This window comes from Durio zibethinus, chromosome 26 (genome assembly GCF_047325235.1).
Source record: "Durio zibethinus cultivar Kanyao isolate XHJ-2024 chromosome 26, ASM4732523v1, whole genome shotgun sequence".
NCBI classification, from domain to species: domain Eukaryota; kingdom Viridiplantae; phylum Streptophyta; class Magnoliopsida; order Malvales; family Malvaceae; genus Durio; species Durio zibethinus.
The window spans coordinates 16663469-16675994 of NC_143187.1; the positions used below are offsets into that span (position 1 = coordinate 16663469).

At 32.8% G+C, this 12526-nt stretch overlaps 1 protein-coding gene across 11 annotated transcripts; it reads right to left on the reverse strand.

Annotated features, from left to right (window-relative positions):
* Nucleotides 1-313: 313 nt before the first annotated feature.
* LOC111275314 (zinc ion binding protein) lies at nt 314-12190 on the reverse strand. Of its 11 annotated transcripts, none has more exons than XM_089755069.1 (10): nt 11922-12190; nt 11594-11723; nt 11382-11484; nt 10984-11083; nt 9200-9311; nt 5768-6164; nt 1546-1621; nt 1386-1432; nt 1069-1268; nt 314-695 (listed from the first exon to the last, which is right to left on the reverse strand). In XM_089755069.1, the coding sequence occupies exons 3-9, from the start codon at nt 11468-11470 to the stop codon at nt 1088-1090; spliced, it is 1002 nt and encodes a 333-aa protein (XP_089611195.1). In that variant the 5' UTR covers nt 11471-11484; nt 11594-11723; nt 11922-12190; the 3' UTR covers nt 314-695; nt 1069-1087. The 11 variants fall into 11 exon arrangements, with proteins under 11 accessions (XP_089611195.1, XP_089611194.1, XP_022716312.2 ...); XM_089755068.1 differs by having other exon boundaries at nt 11884-12148; XM_022860577.2 differs by having other exon boundaries at nt 5768-6167; nt 11884-12148.
* Nucleotides 12191-12526: the final 336 nt, after the last annotated feature.

Sequence of the window (12526 nt, forward strand, 5' to 3'; positions counted from 1 at the left end):
TGTGTTTGTAACTTTCGCCGGTTAAATGTTTTGAAATTATTTTTTAGTACTTTTTTATTCTTTTTACTATTTCTTTAATTTTTTATTCGATTTGTATTATTTTACTTTTTTTTTACATAAATAAGTTATGAATAAGGTAGAAAATTACAGAAATTTGATCTTTAAATTTATTGAATATTATTTCTTAAATATATTTGCATTTCTTTTTCTATTCATTTTTTGCAGAAGAAAAAAACAAAAAATAAAAACATTTAATGAGGCAGGCATAGCATATGAATTCCTTCCCAATTTTTTTGAGTTGAAAAGGAAAGAATGAGGAAAGTGGAAACATCTATTGGCAACAAAATCAGATTCATGGGGCAGGATCAAACCAGTTCAAATTTGAACTATCTCTAATAAACTGAACCCAGCTACAAGCCTGTAACAAGGTTGCTGCAGTTGGCCAGAACCATGTGATTCAGAATAGAAATTCTCATTTAACCTGTAAACCAAGCTTACAAGTCAATAAGCCCATAAGAAACTGTCAACAGATCATCTAAATTATATATACAAAAGGCTTGGCCGCTATGTTCACTCGGATGAATATGGCTATACTTCAGCTCAAAAGGCATGGCTGACTTGCTTTGCGTCATAAAATAAAAGACAGATGTATATGGATCTGGTTCCCGATCTGACTGCTACTAAAACAGGATCAGCTGAAAAGATGAGCATTAAAATTTTTAATACACAAAAAATTTGCGCTTAGACAATCATCATTCAACTTCTTTTAGTGACACAATGCACTTCGCATTTCTGCTTCAATATGCTTTGGCCTATTTAAATTGTATTAAGAATAGGAAGTCCGAAAACGAGAAAACACATTTATACCAAAAAAAAAAACCATCTAAAATACACGATTTGGAAAATTATACAAACGAGAAAGCACTCACAATTTCAGTTGTATTTCTTTCTGGATCTATTAATCCACATCTGTAGGACTCAAAACAACACTTTTTTTCCTCTTTTATTATTTTTTCCCTTTTAATCAGCAATTTCTCATTAAAATGCACAGGTTCAACGAGTACAAACCTCATATTTGCAGTAGACTTCATAGATGTTGAGCTCTCCAATCAACTGCAAAGTTCTCATCGCTGTCATCATCACCAGAAGACTCTTCACTGTTAGATTCCTTGCTATCAGCTTTTGTCCCCCTGCCACATTTATTCGATCTAGTGGCTTCCAATTCCAATTTCCTCTTCCGCAACATTTCCACTTTCTGCTTGTAAACCCTGAATGAGGGGAAAGATAAATTAAATGGATGATAAGAATAATAAGTTGCTTTTTATTCACAGTGAAAGAAAAAGGTGGATGAGTGCCACAAACTTTGACAGGCACAATAAACTTACTTTTGCTCCAAAGATTCAGCCTCTTCTATCATTTCAGCTGCATCAATCTGCAGGTTGAAATAAAAGATTACTTACACAAGCCTGCTGAGTAGATAAATTACAATTTACAAGGCAGACAAACAGCCAGAGTGAGTGCTACAAGGAGATAAAAGGACCTAACCTCCTCTTCTTCCATACGATCGTCCACCTCCCGCAAATCTTCTTGAATCAACTTTTCAAATTCCTTGTACTCATCTCTTATCAGGATGCATAATTAATTCAAGGTTATGTTTCAAAAACACATATACAGATAGCAGAAAATTTGAACCAATTATCTACTGCAAATTAAATCTTGAGATAAAACAGTGCGTGCAACTCAAAATTCCAGATTTCATTAAACTTAGTAGTGAATCAGATGGTAACACCACAATGGTTTCTAGTGTGCAGTGACAACCATTAAATAGACACAGCCAATGAGAGGGTAAGGAGAAGCAACTGCATAAAATTATAAAATAAGTGTAGCATTTCAGACAGTTATGCACAATGACTTAGGCAGCATAAAGCAGGAGCTTAGAAGGTTGATGAGCAAGCACTCAAGTATCAGAAAGCAGTAAATTAAAACCAACTCATATTGCAATAGTTATTCAAGCACTTGTCTTTGGTACAAGGGATGGTGAGAAGAATAGGCTAACAAATGATAAAATAAAATAAGTGTTCATTTCATGCATGAGATGATGAATAAGATAAGATGAAAATCATTCTATCCCACATTCGGGATTCACCTTAAGAGGAGCATAGTATGACAAATGAGACAAATCACCCTCCTAACATACAATGACTCGATCCTATGGAGAAGGGTATTTTAATCTTATAAGATAAGATGCTAGATTGGATATCCTTATTTTTATATTTCTCCTCCATCCCTAAAAAGTAACATTTTTTTCATTAGAAAACTGAATTTAAATACAATGGTACTAGGTGTGTAACTTAGACCAATGACAAAAAATATCCTATGCTATACTAACTTAGCACACAGAAAACACAGCATAATATAAAACTATCCCATCACACTATTGATCTTAGACTCAGCCAAATAAGATGATAAATATCACCCTAACCCAGACTACTTCCTTTGCTTATCTTACCCTATACTATCCATCATATTACGATCCAAATGCACCCTAAAGAAGATAAAATTAGATAATCTGATAAAAGACCATTCCATTTCCAAATTGGTTATTTTTTATATGCTCTTTGATCTTTGCTATTTTACTTAAGTTTATAGTCAGTAATTATGTTTTTATTTATTAAGTGGTCATTAGACTAGCATGCAATCTTTTACCGAGTTTGAATGGCTAAGATTCGATGGGGTTTATTTGTATCCAAGGACTATGATTAAATTCTACTCTAACCCAAGTATATATATTCCTTTAGAAATGTTAAGTTTATATTATAGTTGGATATGATTCCTTAGTGGTTCTACAACCCTAAACCATATTGTTCTATTTCCAACTTCAATTTTACATTTAGCCTTTATTGTGGATTTTTCTCACTGTTTTGGTATTCATTCATTGTTTCCACATCTGAACTGCATCAGAATCTTATCCTATTCAGTATTCTCTGTTTGTCATGTATACAATTAGGAGTGGGACAAGATAATTCATATCCTAGTCTGTTTGGTGTGTGCAAGACTAGGAATAGAATGGATGATTGTTTTATCATTGGTCAAAATTTACAACTTTCTATACCGCTGTATGTTAAGACAATTTTTTCTTGAGAGAGAGAGGGAAAGCAAGTTCTTCGGATTAGGAAAGAAAAACATAAAACTAAGAGTATCTACACCACAATCTTAGCCCAAAGGAATCCTTTCTCCTTTTCAATAGGATTGAGTAAACTTCATACTAGGAATATGAGAAATCCAATTTTTCATATTAGTCTCCTCTTAGTCAGTTGCAAAACAGGGTTTACCCCATGTTCTCCATCAATGTTGTGTATCAAACACACAATTACAAATATCCACAAATTCAGAGCCTTGGACAAAAGAAAACATTTATCTGACCTATACATGCACCATAGGCGACAACATTTTAAAATAACAGCTTAGCAAGGTTGTCCAAATTGAGATGCATCTTGGAACCAGACGCTCCTCAGAGTCGGAATAATTGAATAAATCAAACAGAATGCTGCATGTCTTATTGTCTGACCATAGCACTCTTCCACAGAAAATGTATTATCTTATACCATACACAATCACCCTCAACTAAAATTTAAAACTTCACTCCTATGAGCATGTTTCGCCATCCTAAATTTTGCTTATTGCAAATCAACATACCATGATTAACAACTCATCAACATCAATATTGAAATGATGGCAAGTATCATTGCCACCAATTAGCGTAGTCCATGATCCTACCCACTACCCAAGAAAATGTATAATCTTATACCATACACACTCACCCTCAACTAAAATTTAAAAATTCACTCCTATGAGCATGTTTCGCCATCCTAAATTTTCCTTATTGCAAATCAACATACCATGATTAACACCTCATCAACATCAATATTGAAATGATGGCAAGTATCATTGCCACCAATTAGTGGAGTCTATGATCCTACCTGCTACCCAACAAAATTACATGTTACATCCCAAAAACACAATTTAGCATTCCTTGCCTCCAGACCCTCAATTGCAAGAAGAGAAGTGCCAAAAGTACCCATACTTCCATTGCTCTTTGGATGTGTGCTAAGTATAACCGTTTATTAATATGATAAAACCACCCATCCGTATCTACCGGAAGAAACAAGATGCAGAATGATACAAATAAAACTTCATTACTTCAACCAATCATAGAAGAATAATATCTCAACCACTCCGTTAATTACACCAACAGCTATGGGATATCTAGCAATCACTTATTAATTCAGATCAGGAAACAAGTCATTCTAAAACAACCCCAAAGTGCAATTATATTTGACTTCTTTATGTAGATTCTATGAACAAAACTGTGAAGATATCAACAATGGATTTAAGAACCTTCATATATTTGAGTAAATAAATCAAAATTAACATCTATTGAAGCAACAATTTCTTTTATAAACAAGTTCATCTGGGTTCTTTGGCATCCACTAAGACCCCATTTAGATTTAACTTTCCTTCAGGTGAGGTGCAGTTAAGCACCTTTTCGGTGCAATTACACCATTTGGATAACCACCAGCGCAATGAGGCACAGCACCAAAGCAATAATTTTAGATTGGAGCAAAAAGGTCCAGTTGCTCACTGGACAGGACCTTTTACCCATAATACCCATTTTATTTTTTTAAAATTTGTTTTTATTTTATTTTATTTTGTATTTATATTTAAATTAATTCATTTTTTATATTTTATATTTCATACGTTTAATATCATTTTGTTAAATAATATTTATAATTTTATAAGCATTGTTTGTATTTTTATTTTGTATTTATATTTAAATAATTTTCATAATTTTTAATTATTTATTAATTTCATAAATGACAATTAATTTAAAATTTTAATTATTCGCAATGTTTAGTCTAATATCCTTGATGGTCATTTTTTTTCTCACTACAATTCATCTTACCTCCACCATTGCATCTGCATCCAAATGCATATCATTCTACTAATTTTAATCTCACCACTACATTAACTAATTTCCTCTTCACTGTTGTTTTAATCTTACCAGAGCTAATCTCACCCTCCATCCAAATGGACCCTAATCCTTCATATTGGATTACATGTTAAGAAAAAGAAAAATAGACATAGATCTTCCAAGAGAGCACAATAATCTTTTAATTGGAAGCAGCAAAGCATATCCTTATTTTGATTTTGAGATGCCCCTAAAATTGGCCATGAATAAAGCCACTTTCAAAATTTCAACTATTCCTTTGTACTATAACTAGCCTTACTGTAACCACTGTGGATAAAGTTAAAATGTAGGAATGGTGGCTTTTAAACTGCATATTAAAAAATGTTAAAAAGATAGAAACAATTGGATGTGAGATTCTATCCTAACATCTAGAGAGATAAAATGACTTCTTTTGCCACAGGTAAAATGGCCAAATTATCCTAGTTTTATGTGATTCTTCAATCAAATATTTATGATTCATGTATTTAACAACTGAAATAGTCTCTCAAGACCAACTTAGTTACGGACTTAATATATCAGTATAAAAACTATTCATCAGCTAATTACAAAGAGTATAAAATAGCCGTGCCATTTAAATAAGGGCAAAGTACGAATACTAATGTAAACGTATTTCGTAGTTTCTTAATCTTTTTGTGTTTTTGCTGAAGAAATTGTATCTTGTGAGAAAGGATATATAATTTTCAGTCCAGAAAATAATGGCCTTTAAATATAAATTAATGCATCAAACCAGAAACTTACTTGACATCTATCTTAACAGGCTTAATTCCTCGAGCACGTAAATCAGCTTCCTTATTGTCAAAGAATCCTTCTGGAAGAGCTCCCTTTGCTTGTTTAGTTTCTGGAGCAGTAGCCTGCATTGAAGCCTGTTTATTCTCCTTAGAAGGCTTCATACCATTCACAGGTGACTTTGCTTCATCTTTATCAAAGAAATCATCAGGAAGAGATCCCTTTACTTGTTTGGTTTCTAACACAGTGACATGTCTTGACACAGGTGGCTCAGTCTTCTTGGTTTGAATGGCACTATTTTGAGGTGAACCGTCTTTCTCATTCTCCGAATATAGCGACTCCCTAGCATGAGTTTGGGCTGAAATTCCAGGCTCTTTGTTTGAATTAGGATCTGGCAACTTGACAGTTACTGCTACAAAAGGGAATTAATTATGTCAAGCCTAATTACAATGTGATACTTACAAAGTACACTATTAAAACAAGCTTCCGAATATATCAGAAGAAATAAGGTGCACAACCCATGCCTAAAGTTCTGATAAATGTCAGTTTAGCAACAATACTTAATTCTAAGAAAACTTTAGACCTATTATAGGAGCTTACTTTAATCAAAGAAGGTTTAATTTGGTGTAATTAGCCTTCATATGAAATTAAATCATAGCTGTTTCATACTGCAAATCCAAACCTTTGAATCATCATTACCAGGATGTTACCATTCACAGCAATTTCATACTGCTGACACCTGTATACATGTAATCCAGACTGAAAAATATAACCTTTGTACCATTTATCACTTAAACAACTTAAATCCTCTATGTATCTGAACCTATGGAATACAGATCTAGACCACCTTCTTATGGGACGGCAAAAAACCTCCAATAAGGTTGGATACATAACTAGTACTGCAGAAAAATTAAAAATTTATAAAATTTCACAAATGGGACAAATATCACCACTCATATGCTCTGTCTTAAATAGGTTAGACCAAAAGCACATTTTTTATCCACATACGATGTCCTTTTCTTGTCTCAGCTTGCAAAATAGTCTACAAATGAACAAAGATAAATGAACTTGCTGCAGTAACAACTTAACAAATTTTAAAATTAAAAGAAATATGTCTTACTTGCTTATATTTTGCATTTAATTGGTGAAGGCATGTCTCACAAAACCAATGAAATGTATTATCAAAAACAGACCATCAAATGCAAAAACAGTCAGAAGATAAGAGAGAGCAACTACCAAGAAATCAAAAGGAAACGGATGCTCCTAGCTGATTTGTTTAATTGACACATATAATTTATGTTAAGTTCAACCTTGTTTTCTGAAAAAGTTGGTCCTAGGGTTGATTGTGCTGATAGTGATGTAGATAGAACAAGAATCAAAACACTCGAGAAAAACTATGAATTCCCAAACACAATTCTCAAATATCAATAACCAAACACTCAAATATCCAGAAAATATCAATAATTCATAAATCCAAGCCTACGCAAAATTAAAACAAGCAAGGTACACCCAAAACCCTAGTAGAAAGGCAAAATACAAAGTACAACCCTTAAGCCCTAAGACTTGGAAAATAAGTAAAATACTAATTAATATAAATAATTAAAATATTCTGTAGTATCCAAGATATATATAATAACTACAGTTAAACCCATCAGATATAATAAAGAAACAAAACAAAGTCCAAGATGGTTTAATCCTTATGCTAGTTTCCTTCCACTCTTCATCAGATTGTATAAATGGTGTACATCATAAATGATTGTTTGATTGGGCTGATACCATAAATTATTGATGAGGCTAATATTATAAACAGTCCATATGATTTAGAAATTTTTTAGAGCTTCTTACTCATGCTTCACCTTTCATCATGATAATAATAATATAAAGAGAGAGAATATGTCCTGGCTATACATATTGTAGTTTTCAAGAATCGGTAGACGGCATTATCAATAACAGCACTTCATTGATCAAAACACATTAAAGTTTGGAAACTATTTAGAGACTCCATAAATAGGAATGTGAAATGAGTCCAACATAGATCCAACTCTTTTGTGTCAACACATATCCAACACAAAAACCAAAGATGGGAATGGGTATATGACTGCTACACAAATCCTTTGTATCACTGAGAATAAAAAGAATATGAGAAATATCAAATTTGCAAAGCACAAAGTTCAGATAAGTGATAAATATTGTAGTTTTCAAGAATCGGTAGACAGCATTATCAATAACAGCACTTCATTGATCAAAACACATTAAAGTTTGGAAACTATTTAGAGACTCCATAAATAGGAATGTGAAATGAGTCCAACATAGATCCAACTCTTTTGTGTCAACACTTATCCAACACAAAAACCAAAGATGGGAATGGGTATATGACTGCTACACAAATCCTTTGTCTCACTGAGAATAAAAAGAATATGAGAAATATCAAATTTGCAAAGCACAAAGTTCAGATAAGTGATAAATATTGTAGTTTTCAAGAATCGGTAGACAGCATTATCAATAACAGCACTTCATTGATCAAAACACATTAAAGTTTGGAAACTATTTAGAGACTCCATAAATAGGAATGTGAAATGAGTCCAACATAGATCCAACTCTTTTGTGTCAACACTTATCCAACACAAAAACCAAAGATGGGAATGGGTATATGACTGCTACACAAATCCTTTGTATCACTGAGAATAAAAAGAATATGAGAAATATCAAATTTGCAAAGCACAAAGTTCAGATAAGTGATAAATTTCCCCAATGATTTAACAAGAAAAAAAACCTTCTTTCAAGCAATATATGGAATAAAGCACCACCTAAAAAGCACAGCAACAGACACACAGTATAGGCATGACACAATAAAGACATGGTGATACAGCAACTTCTACAAAATTAGAATATAGGTACGACAAGACACAGCAATAAAAACATTTTTTAGGTAAAAAAATCAATATAAATGTAAAAATCAATACTTTTCACTTAAGGAATTATTTAGTTAGTTGTTTTAGTTTATGGTTTAATTGTTGTTATTCTAATAATTGAGGAATTTAGGACAAAAAATGCAAAAATTGAACAAGCATCCTGAGTCCAACCCTGTCCCATGTGTACGGGCATGTCTGACCCTTTTCAATTTTTTTATTTTTTTGGCGTGTCCAACATGTATTCCACTGCATCGGATACGAATACGACACTGCTGCGCATGGGTAAATGGTGTGTCCAGGCTTTCATAGAGCACCACTAGTGGATAAACGGATAAAAGCATCCACAAGAAAACACCACGCTTCACTTATTCTCATGCACTTATACCTTTTATATAGATGCTAACATAAAATAAATCTTGAAACTAGCATCAAAAGTAAAGCAGCTGCAAACCAACATTTTCTTTAGGGAATCAATCTAAATGCAGCCAAACAAAGAGAAAAAAAAAATAAAGCCATATTCAATAGTTCTTACCTGTTTTTTGCTTCTCTGTCTCATGAGTATCAAAAAAACCTGGAGGCAACCCAGGTTGTGTACTGCTAGCCTGAGTATGCTTAGCTGCTTTAGCTTTCAATTCATTAATTGCCTGTCCCAACAAAATGCCTCTCATCAGTAAATTCTTAAATAAGAAAGATAGAAGATAAAACTAGAGTAGTACAGCAGATAACAAATCAAGGAACATGTAAATCAATGTGTAACCAATAAATCATGGAACATACAATCGATGAGAAAAGTGAAACTGCAGATCTCAGTAGCAAAATACTGGGGAAAAAATGAATTATGATGCCAAGGAATTCAAGTCTTCATTCTACTTCTATTTCTACATTTCCTATAACAAGACGTCTCAAAGCTGGAAGTACTTTTGATTTTGCACTAAATTATGAATTAATCACAAGAAAAGTTCAAGATAACTCATAGCTCTCATTGCAAGAAAAGTTTTGGCATTTTGCAGGAAGACTACTTATAAATAAATAAATAAACATATACATATATCATAGCTTTAAAAAGAACACAATTGCGGTATTTGAAGCTAACTGACCTCACCAAAAATTGAATAAATAGATAAACAAATGAAAATAGATACTGTAGAAGGTCAGAAATTGACTTGAAATCCATATCCAACTGTCTGTTTCAATAAAAGATGAAAGACCAGATGTATTTACTCAAAGACTTGATATGCTATCACTATATTGTACAAATTAATAAATCACTCAAAGTGACAGACTATACAATTTACATGAGTAGACAACTGTCCAAACACATTTGAAAACCCCTTCAGATTATGGTCCATAAACAATAGACAGAAGAACATATGCCCTAAGATTAAGGAAGCAAACAAACAGTGCAAGTTCTAGTTTCAATGTACTCCAACTTTCATCAACCTTGCAAAAAATAAACCAATATTTTGGCAATAGCATAATCATATCACAACTAATCCAACAAAAAGTAATTCCTTAAACTTTAAAGATTGTATGAAAAGAACTTAGCACATTTATTTCAAAGTCAGAAGAAAGAAGTAATATGAAGAGATGCAAGTTGGTTATGTTGTAGCATTTTTATCACATCCCATAAACCATCTTACCAGTCAACTGTCTTCAACACCTAATCAATGAACTAAAGACTGCTCTCAAAGGCACACAACATAATCAGACATCCACTACCAGAGCCATGCCTTGTGAGTTCTCACATATGCAAATTGAACTATGCTTTCTAATCCACACCAAATGCATAAGATTACCACATGCAGTCATTTGCCTATGCAGTTGCTCAAAGGCCAACCAACCTACATGACCTCCTACCGACCAAAAAATAGAGCTACACTTAAAAATGTAAATGCACTCCAAGCAGTAGGTAACGTTAACCTTAAGTTATGAATTTGGATCGGTTGAAATCAAGATACACAAGGATCTTTTAGATAGACCTACTACCCACTCAGGACAGATTAAAAGAATCTTCAAACCAATAGAGCTTAGTACAAAATGCCTAAGACCAGAAACCAATCACTCTTCGTCCTCACATATCTGCTAAAGATAGTGAAATGCCTCAACCCATAGAACCAACTCTTGTGCAACAAAGGCTATGCAAGTCATTCAGAGCTGAGCTCTCAAAAGACAGTGCAACACACATGTGGATTAATGGATAGAGTAATGGCACTCTTGTTAAGTGGATTAACATCATAATAACATTATGAACCTGCTTTTGGCATAAAGTTTATGTCAGAGTCCAAAGTGTCATTCACAAGGAAAGCAAAACATTACCTCATGATGTTTACGAGAAGCTTGGTGTACATCCCAATGGGATACAGATTTTAAAGCAACATCACAAACCCGACAGACAGGTTGGTCAGATTCATTGTACCTATATCAAAAGAAAAGAAAGAGAAAATACAGTCAGAAAATAAGTCACAACTACTTTAAGGTGTGATATAGCCATCATCTTTTAAAGATGAAAATTAAAACTGCTATGAAGACTAAAATATAAAGAGCAAAAGATACAGATTTAAAGAAGATAAAAGAAATCAAACCAGAAGGATACATTTCAGACCAATTCTTTAGAAAATAGGCATTGAAAAGCACCCCCAGAACAACAATATCTTCATTTCAGGGGATAAAGAATATGTTTATAGTTATAGACGGTCGTGATGTGGTGAATTTACCTGACAAGAGGAGAATCTATGCGCTTGTCCTTCTTCTGAGCATTCAATTTAGCACGAAACAACGCCTTGTTCCTCGCTTGGGCGTCCATTTCCTCCTAATAATCTTAACAATTGATAAAAAAAAAATTCTTCACCACAAATTGGAAAAAACTTGCTTCCTAAGAAAATAAATTCATATAATCAGTATCATAAAAGGTACAAATTATCACGACAATGGACAGAAAGCGGGTTAAACTCCAAGCTGAAGAAACCAATATTTTAATAACCGGCCCGATATCGAACTGGGGGGCAGTCCGCTTCCCGGTCCAACTAGTTCAAGCCGCAGGTCCAATGTCCGAGCCCCTATTTAATTTTCAAAAAAAGAAAAAGAAAATTGGGGAAAAAAAAGAAAACAAATCAGAAAAATTTTAAATAAAAAAGATAAAACCAAATAATACAAAAAATTAAATGAATAAATTTAAATTCTGAAAGGCGACTGAAATATAAAAAATCAATATGATACAATGAAATAACAGTAGCTTCAAGAGTCGGAGTTAGAACTTGGATTATACGAAGAAGAACGAAGCAGGTGAAGCGTGAGAAGGAAGGGGAAGAAGCAGATGAAGCCGAGAGTCAAGAGAAAAGAGAAGGCAGTTGCAACTTGCAATTAGGAGCTAGCCACCATTTGGGGGCTTTTTTTTTTTTTTTTGTGGGCTGGAAAAACTACAAAGAAACGAGGATGCCCTAAACGAAACCAAGGACTTGGCTGAAGAGCCGAACTAAGGATTAAAAAATATTAAAAATAAGGCTTTTAAACTTTTAAGTGCCTTACAAGATGTTGCAGAATTTCTGTCATTATATTGTTAAAAAAAAAAGGTTAAAATATATAAAAAATTCAGTTTTTTAAATTAAATTTTAAATTTTAATTTATAATCATGTAAGCATTTCATTTTGAGCTGAATATTGACTATCGTTATAGTCAATACGGAGCAGATTTTATTTTTTTTTATGTGACGACGGCGTGAGAAAATTTTAAAAAATTAAAAAATTATTTAAAATTAAAATGTTCATTAAGATAAGATTTTTTTATTTAATTCGATTTAAATTTAGATATTAAGCCCTTGTTAGGTATGAATTGATTTTTGAATTATAAAGAAAAATAAAAA